Source organism: Haemorhous mexicanus, chromosome 32, assembly GCF_027477595.1.
Source record: "Haemorhous mexicanus isolate bHaeMex1 chromosome 32, bHaeMex1.pri, whole genome shotgun sequence".
Lineage (NCBI taxonomy): Eukaryota > Metazoa > Chordata > Aves > Passeriformes > Fringillidae > Haemorhous > Haemorhous mexicanus.
The window spans coordinates 2,967,367-2,990,391 of record NC_082372.1 but is presented as its reverse complement, the minus strand read 5'-3'; the positions used below and the strand labels follow the sequence as shown (position 1 = coordinate 2,990,391).

The 23,025-nt window shown below is 55.4% G+C and overlaps 1 protein-coding gene across 1 annotated transcript; it reads left to right on the top strand.

Moving 5' to 3' along the window:
- The first annotated feature begins 12,204 nt into the window (after positions 1 to 12,204).
- On the top strand, positions 12,205 to 21,518 carry LOC132340489 (serine/threonine-protein kinase PAK 3-like). Its single transcript, XM_059871511.1, has 12 exons — positions 12,205 to 12,281; positions 12,540 to 12,709; positions 15,031 to 15,699; positions 15,887 to 15,950; positions 16,782 to 16,830; positions 17,843 to 17,952; positions 18,709 to 18,826; positions 19,219 to 19,318; positions 19,736 to 19,932; positions 20,842 to 20,975; positions 21,080 to 21,255; positions 21,448 to 21,518. Exons 1-12 carry the CDS (start codon positions 12,205 to 12,207, stop codon positions 21,516 to 21,518), a joined length of 1,935 nt encoding a protein of 644 aa, XP_059727494.1.
- The last annotated feature ends 1,507 nt before the right edge of the window (positions 21,519 to 23,025 follow it).

The following is a 23,025-nucleotide window of genomic DNA, read 5'->3' as shown; positions in this document are numbered from 1 at the left end:
AGAAGGAGGCTGTGAAGAGAAGGAAGATGCACTGGTGTGGAGGCCCAGGGCCTTAACTCTCACTTATCTGCTTCCTTGCTGCACCTGTTGTTGTGCACATGCGCAATGTGTTATGCAGATTGGTTTACCATAGGGTGTTTTCTTAACTGGCCATTATCTTAATTGGTGATGGAGTTTGGATTGGTTGACCAATTGGATCTGTCTGTATTGGACTGTCTGTGAGGGCGTGAGTTTATTAATTAGTACAGAACAATACAGTATGGTAGGATAAGGTGATTGATCAGCCTCCTGCAATCATGGAGTCAATGCTAATTAATGCCACGACAGCCCTCGGCCCCCATCACTCAGAGCCTGAGCTGCTTGAGGTTTGTTCTGCTGGCAGCTGGGGACTGATGGTTTTTCTTTCAGCACTGGACAGTCCTTGTTCCAGTGCCCCCATTTCTTACAGGATGCCCTCTGCTCCTTCTCCGCAGGGGAAGCTTTCTTGGGTGACTTTTCCTGAGCTGCCTTCTTGCTGGGTTGGGATGAACTCTTTCAGTTGGGCCCCTGTCTCAAAACACCTTCCAGGCACCCTCCAGCAGTTTATCTATGTCTTCAACTCCCTTTATCTGTTCTTCTTTTATCATTTGAAGCCTGACCCACACAAAACAAAACCAGATGAGCTTCACCCTCAGCTGATTCAGGATCTACATCAGTATATTTGATGGCAGTTTCTCTTCACCTGTTTAAAAAATCAGTGGCTGATTCATCATCATTTTGCCTCACTTGGTGAAGCTCTGACCAATTTACAGCTTTAGAGACCCCATGTTTTAACCCCCATTCCACGAGGCTTTGATATCAGTTTAATTTTGCCATCTGCTCGGGTGTATTTCCATCCCACCCAGGGTTTCCAAGGGGAAATCTCTCAGTGACAGCGCCTTGAAGCAGCTCCCTGGCTGTGCTCGCCTCAAGGAATGTTGGGATGGCTTTATTGACCACTTGTCTTTCAATGGGGTCAAGGAATGTGTCTGACACAGAGTTCAGAACAGACCAGTCTGATGTATATAGAGAATAATCATTTATTTATTTATTTATTTAAATATTTATTTATAGGCTGTATGGTGCACACATGAACTGATAGATTATATTGCACCAACCAGCAGCTACAAGGAATCACTGATAATAGCAGTATCAAATACCATATCAAATTTCTGGTGATCAATAGCAATGTGTAAAAGGCAATACAAAAGTGCAAAAGGCAATGCAGAATTGCAGAAGCCAATTATAAAATTGCAGTTTATGACTCGGCTCTGCTGCAGGCACAGTGGAAAGCTGGAAGCTGCTGAGGGGACTCATTCACCCCTGTCCCCTGTCCCTGAGTGTCCCTGAGTGTCCCCAGTGATATCACCCCTGGAATTCCCATCAGGATTTGGGACATCATCAAGGAAAATTACCAGAAATTTCGCCAAATTTCTCTCAAATACTGCACGGGGAGGGCACAGGTGACAGCAGCAATACCCCTGAGGATGTCACTACTGTGATGATGTCATGGCAGTGACATCACCATCCCTGCAGCAGCTTCGGGATGCCCTTGATGGCTTTTTGGCACTTCTCAGTCACCACAGGGGCACTGGAGCTGTTGGAATCACAACTGAAGATGTTGTTGATGTCATCAAGTGCCCCTAGCAGGTGATCCTTGGCCAGGCAGGTGTTGGCCACCCACAGCCGCTCAGCCACGGCCACCTTGGCTGGCAAGGCCTCGGGGACATCGGGGTACTCCTCCTCTGTCCCCTCCATGGTGTCTACGATGTCCCTGAGCAGGCGCTGCAGCTCCCGGGGGATGGCGGTGGCTTTGTCACACGTGGCCACCAAGTGCTCCAGCAGCCCCAGGGCGGCCTCCACCTCCTGTCCCCTCCTGGTGGCCATCAATGCCTGGCTCTGAGTCACCACAGCCCCTCCCATGGCCATGGTGGCCGCCAGCACCTTGTTGTGGCCACCACCACCTGGGCCTCAAACGAAGCCACTGCCAACACCCCTCCTCCCTGTCAAGGGCCAGTGGCAGCTCCTGTTCCATGGCCACCATGTTTTCCTGAGCTGTCCCCAAGCAGGCGGCCGTGTCCTGCCAGTCCCTGGCCTTGGTGGTGGCTGCAACGGCGGCCTCAGCAGTGGCCACCTCCCTGCAGGTGTCACGGAGCTCGGTGGCCTCTCTGGCCAGCCAGTCCCAGCTGTGCACGAGCCTGGCCACCGACTCCTGCCAGGCCCTGGTCACAGCTCTCACATCAGCCCAGGTGGTCTCAGGGGAGGCCCTGAGGGTGGCCAGGGCCTGGCCCAGGGAGGGGACACCAGAGTGGCCCAGGGAGGTGACACTCCTGTGGTTCAGGGTCCTACACAGGATCTGGGTGAAGTTCTCCAGGTCCTCATGCAGGGAGTTTGGGGACTCATGCAGGCACTTGGCCCGGTGTGGCTTGGTCACAGTCGCCACCAGCTTGCCCAGGGTTGCCACCATGGCCACCAGTGCCTGCAGCTGTGGAGGGGACACCTGGGGAGGGGACAGTGGAGGTGTCAGGGACCTGGTGGCACTTGGCCTTGGAGGGCTCTGCTGTCCCCTCTGTCCCTTTGCAACCCCCAGTCCGCTCCTGCCATCCCTATGTCCCCTCTGCAGGGACACAGGGGCATCACAAAGGTGGCACCAGGAACATGGCACTACCACCAGCCCAGTGGCACCAGTTCTGTCCAGGCAGGTGGCACGTGAGGGACTCTTGGTGACATGAGGAGCTGCTGGCACTTGAGGAGCTGGTAGCATTTGAGGGGCTCTTGGTGACACAAAGAGCTGGTGGCACCCGAGGAGCTGGTGGTACTTGAGGGGCTCTTGGTGACACAAGGAGCTGGTGGCACTCAAGTGTCCACAACTCTCTCCAGTGACATCACTGCCCTGATGACATCACAGTGGTGACATCACTGTCCCAGCAGCAGCCTTGGGATGTCCTCAATGGCTCTTTGACACCGCTCAGCCACCACACAGCTGCCAGGGCCATTGGGGCCACCATGGTCACCACAGGGACTCAAGAGGAGGTTGTCAATGTCCCCAAGTGTCCCTGGCAGGTGATCCTTGGCCAGGCGGGTGCTGGCATCCCACAGCCACTCAAACTTGGCCACCTTGGCCATCAAGGCCTGCAGGACTTCAGGGGACACCTCATTTATCCCTTTCAGGATGGCCTCAATGTCCTTGAAGGGACACTCAATGTTCCAGTTGAACAAGGTGGCTCTGTCACACGTGGCCACCAAGCGCTGCAGCAGCCCCAGGGCCACCTCTGCCCAATGTCCCCTCCTGGTGGCCACCATAGCCTCTCCCATGGCCTCACTGGTGGCTGCCGCCACCTGGGCATTGATGGTGGCTATTTCTCAGGCCACCTCCTCCTTGTCCAGGGCCACCATCAGCTGATGGTCCGTGACCACCTTCCTGTGGTTGTCATGGAGCTTGGCGGCCTCTCTGGCCAGCCAGTCCCATCTCTCCACAAGCTTGGCCACCAATGTAGTCAACTAGCCCCAGCAGGTGATCCTTGACCAGGCGGGCGTTGGCCTCCCACAGCCGCTAGGCCATGGCCACCTTGGCCACCAAGGCCTTGGGGACTTTGGGGGATGCCTTACTTGTCCCCTCCAGGGCGGCCTCGATGTCCCTGAGCAGGCGCTGCAGCTCCCAGAGGAACAAAGTGGCTTTGTCACACACGGCCACCAAGCGCTCCAGCAGCCCCAGGGCCGCCTCCACCTGCTGTCTCTCTATGGTGGCTGTTGTTCCCTCGCTGGTGGCCTCCATGGCCTCTTCCCGCACCTGCGATTCAGGTCTGGCAACCACCTCAGCCCCCTCCTTCCCGCCCAGGGCCTGACCCAGCTCCATCATGTTTTCCTGAGCTGTCCCATAACGGGCAGCCTCGTCCTGCAGCTCCCTGGCCCGGGCAGTGGCCGCCTCAGTGACCATCACCCTGCAGGTGTTGCGGAGCTTGGTGGCTTTCCTGGCCAGCCGGGCCCAGCTGTTCATAAGCACAGCCACCAACCACTGCCGTTTGCTGGCCATCATTGTCACAAATAACCTGGTGGTCCATGGGGTGCTCTCGTAGGCAGCCAGCACCTGGCTCAGGGAGGTGACAGGGTCATTATCATCGGAGGTGACACTGCGGCGCCTCCAGGTGTCATCAATGCTTTACAGGCTGATGGAGCTCCTTGGTTAAATCCTCCAGGTCCCTGTGCAGGCACCTGGGGACATGAACAGCCTCATCTCCTCCTGCATAGGCAGGGTGGCCAGCAGCTTGTCAGGTTGGCCACCACAGTGACCTGTGGCTGCAGCAGGTTGGAGACAGCTGGAGAGGGGACAGGGGAGGTGTCAGGGACCTGGTGGCACTTGCGGCCTCCTAGGCTGGCCCCCATGCCCTCGAGGAGTCCCCTTTGTCCCCTCCATCCCTTTTGTCAGCCTCTTGTTCCCTCTGCCACCGCCTGCCCCTCCCCTCGTAGCCCCTCCCACGCCTGCCCCTCTGCCACTCCCTGCCCCCTCTGCTGTCCCCTCTGCCATGCCCCGCAAGCCACCATAGGGACTCAAGAAGAGGTTGTGGATGTCCCCAAGTGTCCCCAGCAGGTGATGATTGAATAGGCAGGTGCTAGCCTCCCACAGCTGCTTGGCCACGGCCACCTTGGCCACCAAGTCCTTGGGGACATTGGGTGACGCCTCATTTGTCCCCTTCAGGGTGGCCTCATTGTCCCTGAGCGGGCGCTGGAGCTCCCAGGGGAATGTGGTGGCTTTGTCACACGCAGCCACCAAGCGCTCCAGAAGCCCCAGGGCCACCTCCACCTCCTGTCTCTCCATGGTGGCCCTTATTCCCTTGCTGGCAGCCACCCTGGCCTGTCTCCTCACCCAGGCTTCATATTCGGCCATCACCTTGGCCCCCTTCTCCCTGCCCAGGGCAAGACTCAACTCTAGAATGTCTTCCTGAGCTGTCCAATAATGGGCAGCCTTGTCCTGCAGCTCCCTGGCCCGGGCGGTGGCCACCTTGATGGCCGCCTTGGTGGCCACATCCCTCCAGGCGTTGCGGAGCTTGGTGGCTTTCCCTGACAGCCGGGCCCACCCATCCACAAGCACATTCACCTACCCCTGCCACTTGTGGGCCACCATTGTCACATGGCTCCAGGGGGGTCCATAGGGTGCTCTTGCAGGCAGCCAGCGCCTGGCTCAGGGGGTTGACAGGGTCTTCCATCATCGGAGGTGACACTGCAGTGCCTCCAGGTGTCATCCATGCGGTGCAGGGTGGTCCGGAGCTCCCTGGTGACTTTCTCCAGCTCCCTGTACAGGCACCTTGGGGACACGAACGGCCTCATCTCCTCGTTCAGACTGGGTAGGATGGCCAGTAGGTTCGCCCAGGATAGCCACTACGGTGACCTGTGGCAGCAGCAGGGCCAGGGACAGCTGGTGGGGAGACAGGGGAGGTGTCAGGGACCTCATGGCACTTGTGGTGGCCCCCAGCCCCCGAGTGGTACCGCCAAAATCCATGGGAAGCTCCAGGATTTGGCCGCCTTGGCTCAATCCCAGGGGGTTTAGGCTCAGCCCGAGGAGATTTAGGCTCCATCCCGCCATTTCCAGGCCGATTCATTCCGCCGTTCCCAGCTGGATTTATGAGAGAACGCGGAGCGCTCTGAGGAGCCCACAAAATTGCCCTTAACAAACATGGCCGCGCTGCTTCTCTCGCGAGACCTCTGGGGAGAAGCGCCAAATGCTGCGCGGACCAATCAGAATGCATGGCAGAAGTACTGGCAGAAGTTACCCCCGCGTCGGCGTCGGCGGCTGCTTCCGGCTGAGACTCGGTGCATTGTGGGCATTGTGGTCCCGGTGGGGCCCAGCGGCGGCGGAGCGGGGCCGGGGCCGAGGCCGCGGGGGGGGCGGGGCGGGGCGGGAATTTGGGGGCGCCGAGGGAGCCCCGGGACCCCTGCCGGCAGCACGGGATGGGCGACAGCGACCGCAGTCAGCACCGGGAGCGAGGGGAAGGGGGCGGGTGAGGAGGGAGTTGGGGGGAGCTGAGGGGGTTTGGGGGTTCGTGAGGGAGACTTGGGGGTTCTGAGGGAATCAGGGGGGTCGTGAGGGGGTTTGGGGTTCGTGAGGGGATATGGAGGGTCCTGAGAGGGTTAACGGGGGATCTGAGGGGTTTTGGGGGGTCCTGAGAGGATGTGGAGGGTTCTGAGGGGCTTTGGGGAGTCCTGAGGGGGATCTGGGGGGTCCTGAGGGGTTAGGGGGAGATTTTGGGGGTTTGTGAGGAGATTGGGGGGGGCTGAGGGGATGTGAGAGGGTTTGTGGGGTCCTGAGGGAATATGGGAGTCCTGAGGGAGAACTGGGTGGTTGTGAAGGGGTTTAGGGGTGATTTTGAGGGATTCTGAGGGAGAATTGAGGGTCCTGAGGGGATTTGGGAGGTTGTGACGGGGCTGAGGGGATGTGAGGGGCTTTGGAGGGTCCTGAGGGAGAACTGGGGGCTCGTGAAGGTTTTTGGGGAGATTTTGGTGGGGTCTCTATGGAGAACTGGGGTTGTGAGTGGATTTGAGGGGGATTTTACGGGGTCTTGAGGGGGTCTGGGGGGTCCTGCAGGAATTTGGAGGGGGATTTTGAGGGATCCTGAAGGGATTTTTTGGGGGTCCTGACTGGGTTTTGGGCATCCTGAGGGAATTTGGGGCGATTTTTGGGGGTCCTGCAGGGATTTAATGACTGGATTTCCTGACTGGATTTAGAGGGATTTTGGGATCCCCGACTGGAGTTTGGGGTATTTTGGGGTAATTTTGTGTTCTCTGAGCAGAGTTTTGGGGGGTTTGGGGTAATTTCGTGATCCTTGAGCGGAGTTTTGGGGTAATTTTGGGGTAATTTCCTGGTCCCTGACCGGAGTTTTGGGGAATTTGGGGTAATTCTGGGCTCCCTGCTGTTGCTGTGTGTTGCAGCTGGGTTCATCGTGCCCACGGAGGGCGCAGCTGCCGGCGCTGGGCAGGGGAACAAACGAGATGGGTCCTGGTTCCAGAAAGCTCCAGAATCTCTTCCTTACCCCCGGGCAGGAGGGGCAGGATGGGGACGAAGGACCAGGCAAAGGCAGGGCCGGGGGTTTTTACAGGGGATCCCAGGGGGGAGTTGGCGTTGGAGGCAAGAGAGGAGTTCTTAGCAGCACAAGGAGGGTGAGATCAAATTCCTGTCTCTTAGGAACAGGGGCACTCCACAACTCCCTGTTTTTAAATTGATCAGTGCATGCTGAATAACTTAAAATAAGGGGATTCTCGGGAATATGACTGAATAGTTTACAAAACCAAAATGAATATTATTCTGCAAATGAATATTAATAATTAATAATTATTAATTATGATTAACAAGGAATAGAAAAGCATTTGAGTCTTAATCACAAAGGATAAAGTAACAGAAATGATGATCCTTGATTAAATGAATACATTTTTACTTCATGAGTTAACAGCTCAATCTCCTCAGGCTTTTGATCTCCTCACCAGGAGGGGTGCAGTTCTTTGATCCCCTCTTCATGAGGGGCACAGACTTTAGTGTTTGGTCTCAGCGTTGGCGCTGGTATTGTGGGTGTTGTTATTGTGAAAAATGAGTATTATATGGTTGGCTTTTTGCAAATAATAAAAGGAATATTATGTGTGTTATGTTAGAAAGTTAATCTGTTTTACTTAATTAATGCTGTGTTAATCCTCTTAAGTAGTGTGGTAAATAGAGTTTTAGGCTATAGCATAATATTAAAATAGAAACTATGTGATGTAAGATACTTTTCTAACTAGCTCAAGAAAGGGATGAGATGTTCAAGAAATTCTTTTCACAGAGATAACAGCAACAAGACACTAAAATCCCAAAGAGAAGAATTATTGCCTCCTTATCATGAAGAACCAGACTCCTTTCACCTCCTTCTTTCAGACTCCACGGAGCCAAACCATGATTTATGAGATGTAGGGGGGTAAGGTGACAATAACCAGAAAAATCTCTACTTTGAAAGGAATGTTTGCATCATGTATGAGATTTATGAATATGCAGCAGGCTATTGCTTTTAAGGGTTAACCCTTTGTTAGCTGACATGCTTTTATGAGGAAAGCATCCAAATGTTCATAATTCTTTGCTTTTTTATTGTCCTTTATTGTCCTAACTCTGATTGTCCAAGTTCTTACTGCCCTATTTTTTTATTCCTGTTTTTGTAACTATTTTATTACTATTAAACATTTAAATTTTTAAAATGAGTGATTGGTTTTTCACAGGGTGGTGGTGAGGCCGGCTGACTCCTGCACGGGGCTCGCAGCCGCGCCACGCGGGCCCGGGGCAGGGCCAGCTGCAGAGGCACAGCAGGAAGGGGGAGAGGTAGGTAGGTAGGGGGGAAGGGGAGGTTTGGGACCAGAGGAGAAGGAATTGGTGGGAAAAAGGGGAATCTTAAACAGCGTGGTCAGTGCCGCTTTCAGAAAGAGGGCCCAGGACGGCGCGGCCTGCCATGATCCACTTGTACAAGTGGGGTTGTGATGGTTCATTAACTGATCTCAGAGTGCAAAACAACACAGAGGGGATTTCAGTATTCATCAAAACAAATGCACCTTTACTGAGTGCCCACAGCAAATGCGATAGAAGGATTAGAAAGGAGATAAAGGATAGAGAGAGAGAGAGGAAAAAAGAAGGGCTGGGGGGAATAGCTGCCAATGGAGAGATGAAATCCCTGTGGTCCGGCCAGTAGATCCGTCTTGTCACATCGAGGAGAATCTCAAATTCTTGGGTTAACTCAGGGGTCTCTTATAGTCCTCTGCTGAGGGGAGAATGGGTTAAGACAACAGAGAATAAGTGTATTGAAAACAGATATGGACAGTCCATGTTCCAAAACAGGACAAAGCAATCTCAGCAGTGAGCAGGACCCATTGTTTCAGGATTGGTTCTGTGGGAAACCAGTCTTGGTCCAGCGAACACACCTGCAGGCACCACTTGGCAGACATCCCACTTCCATCAGGCCAGCATCCTGTGTTAGAATTATAAGGGTCTCAGTCTCATTCCTTGGGAGGGGGCTTCAGTCTCCATCCTTGATGGTGGTCATGAGGCAGATGAGGGATCTTCCGTGGGGGGATCACCAGAGTTAGCTCAGAAAGTTCATTTGGCCAAGAGATGGGGAAATTCATGGGCCATTGTGGGATGGTGAAGCAGGTGTGAGACCGTGGAGGCACAGCAAGCACACCTGCACACAATCACTTGGTGAGCATCCACTTCAACCAGGCCAGAACTCCAGCCAGGGCCCTCAGGGTCTGTCCTGGCGACGGTCATGAGGCAAATGAGGGAAACTTCCAACCGTCTCTTACACAGCAATCCCCATTCCGGGTAGGGAACGGGGGATGTGGAAAGACAGGGGGTGAAGGAGGACACAGGGTGGCGAGAGGATGGCAGTGCTCCCAAACTCCCTCCCAGTCACACCCAGCACCCCCAAACTCCCTCCCAGTGCCTACCAGGACCCCCCCAACCCCATCCCACCCTCCCCAGCATCCCCCAGACCCCTTCCCAGCCATTGCCCAGCCCCCAGCCCCTCTTCCAGTTCCAAGACAGCTCCCTTCAGCTCCTTCCCAGTGGCTCCCAGCACAGCCCAGTGGCTCTCCCAGTGGCCCCGTGGGCTCCCCCGTATCCCAGTGCAGCTCAAGGGGTGCTCCAGGCTGACGTGCTCCACCTGGCTGGTGTAGGTGAGCCTGCCCTGGGGGTGGGGGTTTCCAGCAGCTCCAGGAGCTGGTAGTCCAGTCCCTGTTGGGGACCATGTCAGTGGCCACCATGTGGTCTGAGAGCTCCTGCTGGCCCTGGAACCACCTCGCCTGGATGTGGGCAGGGTAGAAATCCATGACGAAGCGGAGCAGGCGGCCGGGGCCGGGCTGGGAACTCGAGGGCACCAGCAAGATGGACACACTGGGGGCACTGTGAGAGGGAGAGAGTGGGGACACACTGGAATCAGCTGGGGAGCACTGGGAGAGGGGAGGGCTTTAGTGGGGTGGAGAGGGACAGGGAATGGACTGGGAGGGAGTTGAGTGGCACCGAGAGAGGTGGGAGAGGATGGAGGGTACTGGGAGAGACGGTGGAAGTCTTGTCGTTAACTGGGAATAGACTGGTAATAGACTGGTAATTGACTTGGAGGGGCTGGTTGGAACTGGGAAGGACTGGGATGGTCTGGGAATGAACTGGGAGGGACTGGAGTGGCACTGAGAAAGGTGGGAGGGGCACTCGGCACTGGGAGAGAGCGTGGAAGTCGGAGAGTGGACTGGGAATAGACTGCGAATAGACTGGGAGGGAGTTGGAGGGACTGCGGTGGCACTGGGAGGGATCTGGGAATGGACTGGGATGGAACTGGCAATGACGTGCGCGGCGCTGCGAGGCCGAGTCCAGCTCGGGGCACTCGGATCTGCGGATCATCCTAGCAACAGATGGGTCATCGGAGGGACGAGCTGTGATTGGCTGAGAGGCGTTATCTCCACGCTCGACCGAGATGCACGCGCCGCGGAGCACTGGGAGTGACCGGGATGGACTGGGATGGGCTGGAGGAGCCACGGGGGGGTCACTGGGTGGGAGAGGATGTCGCGGTGATGGACACAAGGAGGGCTGCGGCCTCTGGGGTGATTCCCAGACTCGAGGGATACTGGGAATTTCAGGAGCTCCAGGGTCATTGGCAGGGCAGGGCCCGAGGGGACGCGCTCTGCCCCGCGCTCCCCTCGGCGCTCCACCGTTGTGAACGGGGCATAAAGCTCGTAGTTTCGCCAGCACTGCGTGTCCACCAAAGCCCGGTAGTACTCCATGTGAACCGGGTGCCTGTTAGAGCGCTTGGCATTCATCTCCCCATAGGCGATGAACCCCACGTACACCCCGACGTCGCTGTCCAATATCAGGAACTGCTCCCGGTTGTAGATGAACCTCTCCACGAACCTCACCTTCTCCGTGCCGTTCAACAAGTGACACTCTTCAATCTCATCCCCTGGAACACCCTTGTGAGTGCAGGACACAGCTCTGGGGTGCCCCCCCAGCACCCCCAGAGCACCGGGGGGCAACCCGGATCCCCACTGCGCACTCCCTGTGCCCCACGGCCGCCATGGGACCCTCCTGCCCGCGCTGCCGCTTCCTCTGTGCCATCCTTCCCCCATTTCCCCTTCCACATCTTTTCCCCTCCCACTTCTGGCCGCTCCCAAAATCACTTTAAGGGTCCCGTTTCCCCATTTTCCTAAAAATCCCCCAATCCCCAGCCACTCTCGGGCTCAGTTTCGGGGTCCCCCCTCCCCTTTTCCCCACCCTCTCCCAACTCTCCTTCACCTCCGCCCACCCCTCAGCCCCTCCCGTTCTCCGTTTGGGGGGTCCCCTCCTCCTCCTGTCCATTCCGGGCCCCCCCCTTCGCCCCCTTTTCCCCCTTCTCCCCCCATGTCCCACCGCCTCCCGCCCCCCCGCTCACCCGAGATCTCCGCGCCCGCAGCCGGGCGGGCTCCCAGCACCACCAGTGCCACCAGTCCGGCCCCGGCTGCCGCCCCTCGCCCCACGGCCAGCGCCGGGCAGGGGCCGCAGCCCCGAAGCAGCCGCGCTGCGCTGGGAGCACCAGTCCGGAGCGGGGCGGGCTCGGCAGCGCCGCGCGCTCTCATTGGCTCCCGCCACTGCTGGGGAGCGATTGGCCACGGGCTCTGCCCGGCAACCGATGAGGCAATCCAACGCCCCGCGCTTTCATTGGCTGCGCCGCCTTCTGCCTGCGCTGGGATTGGCTGAGGCCTTTCCGGGAGGCTGCAGCCCCGGGCTGGGGGATTTTTTGGGGAGGGGGAACCTTGGGGCGCTGGGCAGGTGGGAGCTCAGGTATGCTCAGAAATGTTTGCCCAGGTTCGCGGGATCTCAAGAGTGCCCGTGGCAAGTGGTGACGCTGGCCCGATGCAGAGCCGCTCTGTCCCTGCCCCCCGCAGCCGCACAGCGACAGAAAATGGAACCGAGGGTTCCTCCGTAGGGACAAGAACCGGGAGGGATCCCTCAGCAAATCCGGCACGGGCACGACAGACCCGGCCTGGGCACACGGAGGGAATTTATTACCAACCAAATCACAGCAGCACAAGGACAGGGCAAAGAAATTTCTCCAACACCTTCCCCCACCCAACAGGGATCACCCAGATCGGGGGTCACCAGGGCTCTGCCCAACGGGGGTCACTGGGGATCATCCAGCGCGGATCCTCCCATGGGGGATGGAGCTGGAGCAGCGCACGAAGCACCTCCCACACTCGGGACACTCGCAGGGCCTCTCCCTGGTGTGGAAGTGCTGGTGAGTGACGATCCCTGAATTCCACCTGAAGCTCTTCTGACATTCCAAGCACTCATGGAGCCGTTCCCCAGTGTGGATCTTGTGGTCCTTGGTGAGATCAGAGGTCCCACTGAAGCTCTTCCCACATTCCTCACACTCACAGGGCCTCTCCCCAGTGTGGATGTTCTGGTGTTCCATCAGGCTAGAGCTGTAGCTGAAACCCTTCCCACATTCCAAGCACTTGTGTGGCTTCTCCCTGCCATGAGGGTTCTCCACCAGCTCTGAGCTCCGGCTGGATCTCCAGACACCTTCCTGGCTCAGGGGGGCTCTTTCCTCCCTGCAGCTCCCTGGGCTGGGTTTGCAGCCACTCCTCATGAGGGATCTCTGGGGCTTTTCCTCCTCCTCCATCAGGCCACAGCTTGGCAATGACAGATCCTGGTTTGGGGGAAACCAAGGTGGGAGCGCCTTGGAGTAGAGGCTCCTCCTGCCCAATTCCATCTCTAGAATTCAGCAGGGGTCTTGTGTCCATGAAAATCTCCACAATGTCAAGATTCAGCCCCAAAAAAACTCTCCCAGGAGTTCCCTATCGCTGATCTCTCCACTTTTGGGGTTCCAGTGTTTTCCTTTCATTGGGATAATGGGGGTCCAATGGCTCAAGGGCTTCCCCTTTCTCCAGCATCCTACTTAGGGATGATCCAGGGGATTTTGTGGGTCCACGGGGTCCCTTCTCCCCTGATGCTCTACTTTGAGATAGCAGGGATCCCAGAGGTCCCTCTTCTCCAGGCTCCCCCACTTTCCAGCCAGCCGGGGTCCCCCAGCTCTGGGATCGCCCCTCTCTGCTCTCCCCACTCTGGGGGTCCCAGGGGTTCCCCTCCTCTGCTCTCCCAGTGGTCCCCAGGACCTATGTCCTCCCCAGCCCATACTGGGCAATGGCCACGTGGACCCCCAAAGATCCCCCCAAGGGGCTCAGCCTTGGGGTTCTGCATGACCCAAAATTATAAACACAGAGAAAAAAACCTCCCAGAGACGCCAGACGATATTTGGGGCTCAAATCCACAAGCTGCAATCTCCAAATACACCCCAAAAAAAACCCTCTCAGCGACACCGTGATGGATTTGGGACAAGCTCCCCCTCCCCGCTCACCTGCAGGACGAGGTTGGGGCGATGGTCCCGTGCCTGCGGCCACAGGGGACACTGGAACCTCCTGTTCCTGCTCCACCTCTTCCTACTCCTCCTTTTCCTCTCTCCCTCCTCCTCCTCCTTCCTAATCCCGCCTCCTCCCCAGCTCCTGCCTTCTGTGTATTTAGGGTTGGAGACCCTTGCTTGTTTTTAGAACTAGAACAAAGATCTCTGATGGAACAAGGCTTGCTGCTTTCAGTCAGAAGTATCAGTGACTAAAGGTCACGTTTCCTTTGGTTTGGTGCCGTCCTTGTTCCTCCTCAGTGTTCAGGCTGGGCTATGGGGTGTCCTTGTGTGCTGCATTTTCCGAGTTCCTCTGGCATCCTTCGGGCAATAGGCTGTGCCCTGGGAGGGTTCTTTGTGCTCCTCTGTGACACAGGAGAACCTTCCAGGCGGTTTCTGTGTGAGCTGCTGCTGTGGTGTCACAGGAGCAGTGCCACGTCCCCGTGGTGTTCCCGTTGCTGTGGGACACGGAGGCCTCAGTGCCCAGAGTGGCTCTGGGCTCGCTGCCAGAGGATCCTCCTGCCCGAGGCATTCTCAGCAGCCAGCCCAGCCCTGACGGGTGTCCTTCTGTGCTCGGAGGGCTACAGGCTGCAGACGTGTGCAGCGCAGCCAAAATGATCCAGCACGTGGCTGCTGCAGTTTGCACTCTGTACTCGGTGGCTTATTCGGGGTATTTTTTAACCCACTTGGCACGTAAGTCGAGGCTTTCCCTCGCTGCAGCATCTGTGGCTTTGGGCTTGCTGTGTGCTTTGTGTTCTTCCTCTGGAGCTGAGCTGACTTTGGAACCAAATTGCCATGAAGACACCATTGCTTTGGGAGAGCTGCTGCCAGCAGCTGCAGCTGAAAAAGGGGGTGTCTGCAGCCAGGGGGGCGTGCACAGCCTTTGCAATGAGCCCCTGGGGGTTCTGTTCCCTCAGGCAGGGAGTCTGTGCCAGCAGAGCCTGGAACTCCCTCCGTTTGCTGCTCCGGCCAAGAACTGACCCAGCCCAGTATTTTGTGCTGTTCTCTTGCTTGCTGTGGGAAGGGACTGTGGCTCCTGCAGGGATGCTGTTAGAGCAAAATGCTCTCGTGGGGTTGCCTTGCTCCATGGCATTTTCCACCACAGGCAGTTTTCATCCTAACAGCATCTGGTTCATGTTCCCTCTCCCATTTCAGGGCACTTCTTCTGTGGATCCCGAGCAGCTCCTCCTTTGGTGAGTGGGAAAGGAACCTTTGGTGTTTGGAATTGTGCAGCAAGTTGTGAGCTTGGCATGTGGCAGCTGAGTGCCAGCCTGGGAGGCTGAAGGAAAGTTCCTGTCAGTGTCTCAGCAGCAGCAGCAGCAAAGGGATCCCCGTCAGTTTTCTCCTTTTCTGCTGAAGAGCTTTTGAAGAGCCGCAGGTCTGGCTTTGCAGGCAGAGGATTGCTGGCTGGCTTTAGCCACGGTGGAATGTTGAATTCCCAGCAATAAGTGGCAATGTCGACTTTAGCCCATTGTTAGTTGGAACAGCTCCAAACCCAATTTCTGCTTAGTGCAGCTGGATGTGCAGCTGAGGATAAATAAGGTGAGAACTGAGATTGAACTTCCCGTCCCTCACGCTGCCGTCTGTCCACAGGGCACAAAAGCAGCACCAGCACCTCCTGTGGCTCCCTCTGCTTCCAAAGAGGAGGCCAAAGAGGAGGAAGACAGCAGTGAGCTTCCCGCTGTTGTGGGGGACGATGGTGAACTTCCCTCAGAGCCAGGAGATGACAGTGAGCTTCCCTCAGAGCCAGGAGATGACAGTGAGCTTCCTGCTGTTCTGGGAGATGAGGGCGAACATCCTGCGGTGCGGGAATGCAACGGCGAGGCTCCTGTGGATTGGGACAAGGACAGTGGACATCTCCCGGCGTGGGACGAGGATGGTGGATGTCCCCTGGTGTGGGACGAGGATGGCCAAGCTCCCGAGGCATGGGATGAGGACAATGGACATCTGCCAGTGTGGGATGAGGATGGAGGACATCCTGTGTCTTGGGAAGAGAAGGATGAACATCTCCCAGCATGGGAAGTGGACAGCGAACATCCCCTGGCTTGGAAAGATGATGGAGAACCTGCAGCGTTTTGGGAAGAGGATGGAGAACCTCCCTCTGCTTGGGAAGAGGACAACGAACCTCCCTCTGCTGTGGGATCCTGGGCTGAGCATTCTGACAGCAGCACAGCCCTGCAGCCAGAGGGGAGAGGGGAGTGGTGCCTGATGCAGCTGAGTACGTCTGCTCTGTCCCTGGGTGCCCGAGCAGGGCGCTGTGTGTGTGTCTCGGCATCAGCTGCACCCGGGGTTGCTCTGCAACTGAATGTCACCGAGCCATTTCTTGTCCTTCCCCAGCTGAGACCAAGGGGCTCACGGCCCCAGGGAGTGGGGCTGCGTTCTGGCTCTGCTGCAGGGCGGGCTCTCACTCTGGGAGGGAGCGTCTTCCACGTGGTTTCTTTCAGGGAACACCGTGAGCGAGGCGGAGCCTGCCGAGAAATACCTGGAGCTGGAGCAGATTGGCCAAGGGTAAGGGCACGGCAGCGACTTCTGCACAAGCAGGGCCAAGTGTTGTGCTGGGGCAGGATCCAGTGAGAAGTCAGGAGCGCTACAAACACCTTCAGACACTGGACTACCATCCTGCTGTCTCTCAGTCCTGATCAGAATTGATAACTGTGGTCAGGAGGCATCGTCAGAGCCCCCTGAGGCTGGCAGTGTCCTGCCTGCAGCACGGAGCAGGACCTGGAAGATCTTCTGTCCCTGGAACTGGATTGCCAAAAAGAGCAACTCACCATCTGGTGACTGTCAGAAAGCAATTCTCAAGAAGATTTCTTTCAAATATTTTCCTTTGAAAAATATCCAAGGGTCAGAATGATCAACCTAAAGGTTTAGAAACAGAAACTAGAAGTAAACTAATAAGGGCTCTATTCTAGCACAGGTAGCAGACCCCATCCATTCAGTAAGAGACACAGAGCTGATACACTCTGGGGGAAAATGCACCACCTGCCTGATGGCAGGGCACCTGAGGAACCTGCAGGTCTTAGACAGGACATGGAAAAGGATGAAATGCATTCTTTTCCAGTTCTTTAGACACCCGTTTCCCCTCCTAGGTTTTGAACTAAAGCAGTTCAGGGTGGACATTTGGGATTTGCTCCAGCCCAATTCCTTCGTGCTGGGTCTCAGTTTTCTCTTGCCCACCTTGCATGGCAGAGGGCTGGTGGCTGCTGTGCTGTTGTTGGAAGGGTCGATGCACCCAGGTGTTTGTGAAGGCTGCAGGCAGCAGAGATCTCCTGTCTGGGCTGGCCTTCACTGCCAGGGCCTGAAGCGCTGCTTCTTTCTTCTCTGCTGTTTTGTCTCCAGGGCTTTCGGAACCGTTTACAAAGGACTGGACAGGGCCACTGGAGGAGAGGTCAGTGTCAACACGCCCAGCATGCCTGGCAGCTCTCCAGGGCTTTCTCCTCTGCTGGGAGCTGTGGCTGCAGATTTGGGGGCCAGCAGAGCTTTCCTGCCCAGCCTGCTCCTCTGAAGGCAGAGCAGTGTCAGCCTGCAGAGCACAGCTGGGACAGACCTGGTCCTTCTGAAGTGCCAAAGGAATGCAAGGAGGGCAGCGGTGTCTGTCAGAGCAGGACACGCTGGCTTGGTCTGCATATCTAAAAGTGTGAATGCATCAGCTGCTGGAGACTGAGGCCCAGTTTATCTTCACCCCAGCCTCTGACAGGAACACTATTTAGCAGTTTTTCCATCCTGCCTTTCATCTTCAAAGGGAACCCCAAGGCACTATCAGGAGGCATCCCACTTGGGCTCAATTTGGGGTTTTAGTCCTACTTCAGCTGTTCACAGAGGGCGAGGGAGAGAAATGAGAAGATGGATGTCCAGAGCAAAGCTCTCTCCCAAACCCTGCAGGTGTGTTTGGGTCTGGTGTCAGTGACAGCCTGTGACAGGGATCACCTGAGCAATGGATGTGCGTGTTTGCTTTGTTGTGCAATCCCAAACAGAGCAGTTGCATCTGAAATCATGACCAAATCCCATAGAACTGCTAAAGCGTTCCTGGCTGTTTTGCTCTGTTTTCACAGACCCAGAATTACCTCTGTTTTCAAAATGGGTTTGAATAATAATGAGAGCGTTGAGGCCATTTGAGCAGACTCTGGGTGCAGAGGATGTTGTTAGAGCTTTGAGGCTGACAGCTGAGGGACCATTTCTGCAGAGCTGGCAACGCCAAATGTCTCTGGCCATGTGTCCTGTGAGCAGCCCCCAGCTGGCAGAGCAATGGGCTGTGGGAATGGCACTTGCTGAGCTCTGGTGTCCCATCCCAAGGCAGTTTGGCACAGCCTGGCTCCGTCGCTCCAAACAGACTCGCTCCGTGTTTGCTGTGGCCTCCTGCCACAGACTCCTGCAGTTCAAGGGCTGCCATGTCCCTTCAGGTGGCCATAAAGAAAATGAGTCTCCGAGGGCAGAACAGGGAACGAGCTGTGAATGAGATCCTGCTCCTGAAGGACAAGAAGAACCCCAACATTGTCAACTCTTTGGACAGGTGAGTGTTTCAGCTCTTATCCTGTGCCCGGGCCCTGCGTTAACCTTTCCTGGCATCCCTAGGCTGTAGCCTGTTTTGAAAATGCCTGACCCAGCCACATCTTCCCCAAACAACAGCCTGGCAGTTCACTCCCTGCGTGTGCTTTTGTTGCTTTGCTTTGGTTTTTCCTTCAAGTTGACCCCGTTTGCTGTGTCTCCCAACAAGTGCTGATGAACCACAGCAGAAAATATTTCCCTTGACTTCTTCTTCCCAGCCCTTTTCCATTGCTACAGGTGCCAGGCAGACCAGGTTCTTGTTTCCAGCAATGCCTCATTTGCCAATTTTTCACTGGCCTTGCCTGTTTCTGAAGGGACTTTCTGAAAGGTTTTCTGACTGCTTTTGTCCCAAGTGTTGCACGGCCTCCTCCCCTGGCTAACCCTGGGAGTTGTGTTGCCTTGTTCTGGAGGGAATGGTGGAACTGAGGAGTTCAGAAGCTGAACCAGCTGGGGGCAAGTGTTGTGGTTCCACATTGATCTGGGCTGTTGCTAACCTGCATTTTTCACCTGCTTGCCATCTAAGGCCTCTCCTTTCTCACAGGTGTCTCCTTCTCCTTTAGACTGTGCAGATTCCAAGGGCTGGGCAGCCTGGCAGGAATGTCTCTCCATCTGATTCTGTCCTCACTGACAAGTGACCTGGAAACAAAACTCCATCCAGGCTTTTCCATGGGGGAATTGAGCACTGCCCATTCATCTCCACGCCATTGTTTTCCTCTTCCAGCTTCCTTGTTGATGGAGATCTCTGGCTGGTGATGGAATACATGGATGGAGGAACTTTGCAGGACGTTGTCAGACAGACACGCATGGCTGAAGGAGAGATGGCAGCTGTCAGTCGGGAGGTGAGGGATCCTGCTTGTCACTCCCATGGCTGGGACACGATGGTCCTTCCAAACAGGCATGAGAACAGGAGTGGCTCCATGCTCAGGGCTTTGTTTCTGTGCTGTTTTCATGAGCTGGAGAAGAAAGAGCCTCTGCAGTGAACGGCCTGCCAGCATCACTGCATTTCTGCTCTGTTCTTGCTCTCTCTCCTGCTGTTGTGGTACTCTCTGTCCTTTTTTTATTTGATTTGCTGTTCTCAGCTTTGCCTTGCACCGTTTGCCTGGAGCTTGTGTGCACTGCACTCCTGGCCTGTCCCAGCAAAGCTGCTGCTGGCAGAATTCTGAACTGTCCTTTCTGGTGTGATATATTCTGGCCATTGGTTTTTACCCTGGTGTTTCTTGTTCTCTCTCAGTGTCTGCAGGGCCTGGATTTCCTCCATGCCAACCGGGTGATGCACAGGGATCTGAAGAGCTCCAACATCCTCCTGGGAATGGACGGCTCTGTCAGGCTGGGTGGGTGTTCCTGGCCAGGCACGGCGCTCCCGGGCTGCGGCTGTGGGGCTGCTTCCCAGTGAGGCCAGAGCCCCACAAGGGCTGCTGGGGGCACTGCCCGGGCCCTGCTGCCAGCTGAGAGTGGCTGCCCCTGCAGAGAGCTCAGGAGAGGAGCAGGGTGCCAGCAGTGCCTTTGCTCTGGCTCTGGCCCTTCCAGAGGGGCAGCAGTGGGAATCTAAAGCTCCAAGAGAATCAGTAAAAGCCACTGCATGAAAGCTGAGGGTTTCTGTAAGGGTCCAGTTCCATCTTTCCTTGGCTACAGCCCTGAGGACTTTTCCAGCTGACTTCACTACTGCATTCTCAGATGGAGAGTGGGGAATCTTTGTGCTTGGTTTCCTCATTCCAGCTGCCTTTGACAGGGTTTGTTTCTGTCCTCAGCTGATTTTGGCCTCTGCGCTCAGCTCAGCCCTGAGCAGGACCGGCGCAGCTCCATGGTGGGCACTGCTCACTGGATGGCCCCAGAAGTTGTGACCAGATCTCCTTATGGCCCCAAGGTGGACATCTGGGCCTTTGGCATTGTGACCATCGAGATGGTGGAAGGAGAACCTCCTTACTTCAGGGAAACGGGGGCCATGGTAAGAGGCAAATTCTCCAGTGCTTGCAGAGGCCTGTGAGCACAGGGGGACCCTGCCCTGGGAGCAGCAGCTGGAGGTTTCTGCACATGGGCAGGGGATTCCCAGAGGACTCCAGCCTCAACACAGACGAATATTCTGCAGTCTCCAGCAACAATTTGCTTTGGGATTTACGTTGTTGCAGCTCTTCTGGCTGTGAGGATGACATGGAAATGTGAAGCAAGTGCATCAGCTCTAATGTTACCCTGCAAGAAAACCCCAAACCAACCCCACATCCCATCCCCAAACCGAACAAGATTTCTGCAGGAGCTTCTAGAAGACATTTTACAAGATGATTTCCCCCCTGATTCTTCTCACTGTGAAACTTGTTGAAAACCTGAGGATGATTGTTTAACATCTCCATAGTCTAACATATTTCTTTCCTAGTCCAAGCTACTTTCTCTGTGTCACCAAAGCTGAGCTTTCAGCATCACAAACCTCCTGTTTCTGGCCTGGCAGTTTCTGGGATGGGGCATCAGGAATGCATTCACTTGAGTGTCAGTGGCACTGCAGAGATGCACTTGATGTAAGAATCCTGTGAAATAACCCAGGCAGACCACACTGACTCTGGAAAATGGCCTGTACAGCTGGTGTCCACATTTGGAGAAGCAAAATATTCTATTTCTGATGGAGGTTCCTACTAACAGGGTCAGCCAATGAAACTGGCTTTTAAGGCGAGATCATTTGGATGTTGCAGTGGCTGTGGCAGCCCCAGGGTTTGGGTTTTTTGGCTGGCACAGAAAAATGAGCTGTGAGCAGCATCTCTGGCAGGGAGGAAAGTGCCCCTGGAGCTGGGGCTGAGGACCCGGGGTGGATGTGAGCCCGTGTGGTGTGAAGGAAGCTGGCAGAGCGCTGAGTTTGCTTTCCCTGCAGGCTCGCGCTCTGATCCGGCAGAACGGGACCCCGCAGCTGCAGGAGCCCCGGCGCCTGTCGGCTCTGCTGCGGGACTTCCTCGAGTGCAGCCTGGAGCCGGACGAGGAGCGGCGCTGGGCTGCCCAGGAGCTGCTGCAGGTGAATGCCAAGGGCTGCAGGGCAAGCAGCAGCGCGAGGGAGGGGTTTTCTTGTGGGGCCCCCTCCGACAGTCTCCAGCCTCGCTGCTTTCCACACGCAGAGCGAGCAGAATCCTCGCCTGCTTTGGCTTGGCAGGCTCCTTTCGAGGCCAGCTGGGCCTGGTGCCCCACAGCGAGCAGGGACATCTTCAACAGGTCAGGGGGCTCCGAGCCCTGCCCGACCTGAGCTTGGAGGTTTCCAGGGAGGAGGCACCTCCCACACCTCTGGGCACCTTCTGTCAGTGTTCCCCCACTCTCCTGGTTAAAAAATTCTTCCTTACATCTAATCTGAGCCTGCTTCCCTCTCTTGAGTTTCAAACCATTTCCCTTTGTCCTGCTGCAACACAGCCTGTGAGGAACTTGACTCTGGAAAGTAACAGTTCATTTCTTTCTTTTTTATCCTTTGGGCAGCACCCATTTTTGTCAACAGCCAAGCCTCTCTCCAGCCTGACCCCTCTGATCACTGCAGCGAAGCAACTGAGGGAGCAGCGGAGGAGATGAAGCACATGAAGAGAGTTTCTTGTTACAGTAGTTAGGACAATTAGTTAGTTATTGTTGTTAGCTCTGATAGTTAGTTATGGTAGTTAGTACTGCTAGTTGGTTAGGGTAGTTTGCATAGTCTGTTTGTTATGGTTCTTGTTTGTTATGGCAGTTTTTGGAATAAAAACTCTCTCAAACCTCGACTCCCTTGACGTGTCCCTTCCTTCTCCCGCTGTGCCTCAGCTGCCCGGAGCCATGTGAGGGGAGAGCGGGCCCAGCCTGGCCCAGAGCTGAGCCCCAGCAGAGCCCTGGCAGAGCCCAGAGCAGCCTCGGCACCTGCAGAGTCAGCCTGGAAGGAGGCGCTTGGAGCCTTCGGGGCTGCACCCGGCTCTGGGTTACAAACTGTGTGTGCTGGAAAATGCCAGCGGCTCTGCAGGAGGGCAGAAGGGGCCCGGGGAAGGCCCAAGTGCTCCGTGCAAGGGAAAAACCTGCCCTGGCTTTGGTGTAAATAACTAGGCAGTGTTGGCTTTTGCTATTATGTATGGACTTGTGCAAATTATTCTTAATCACAGCGAGTTTGATATGGTACAGTTTGTAATCACCTTTCACTGCTTTTGCTATAGTATAATTTGTCAGGTTCTTGTGGCCAATGCCCTGGCTCCTGTGCAGCTCGTATCCTCAGAACATCATTTATGGATGATATTTTAGTTTATGGACAGTGTGAAAAACATACATTATAGTTTTGACTTTTGCAAAATATTAAAGTGGATGCCATGTGTTGTGCATTGTAATGTTAACTTTTGCAGAAGTAGCTGTAGTTGTGAAATAATAGCTAATGCTTTTATTTTTATATCTAACTGACAATAATGAGAATGACTCAGAGGTATTTGTGAAATAGCTTACGTTGGTTTAAAGGACTTGTGGAAATAGCTAAAACCGTCTGCATGGTTGGATAACATTTAAGGAAGGGATGTGATGAGGGCCCCTGCCACTGACCCTTCCACTGTCAGTAACTGTCACCTGCTGCAACCACAGAACAGGGGGCCCTTGTGAGGGAGTGACACACAACCCTCAACACAACAACCCACGATTCCTGCATGTACTCTAAAAATGTGATTTGGGGGTCAAACCAACCTAAAGAATTCCTAGAACATGTAAATGAGTTCAAAGAAATGTTTGAATGTGTATAATTTGAACAATACAATGGAAAAACTAGACAAGAAGAGTTGCTGTGGTTAACCATTGTGCCTCTGGCCATGCCAAGCACCCAGTGCTGTTACTGATTTGTCTCTAATTATCCCTTACTAAACGTTTAAAAATTCTAAAGAATGAGGCTCCTCTCTCAGAAAACCCCAGTTGCTCACACCTTGTTGTTCTCCCAAGCCAGGATTTGTCAATCCTAAACTTTGTCTGTGTGGAAGATAAGGAGGCTGTGAAGAAAAGGAAGATGCACTGGTGTGGAGGCCCAGGGGCTTAACTCTCACTTATCTGCTTCCTTGCTGCACCTGTTGTTGTGCACGTGCACAAT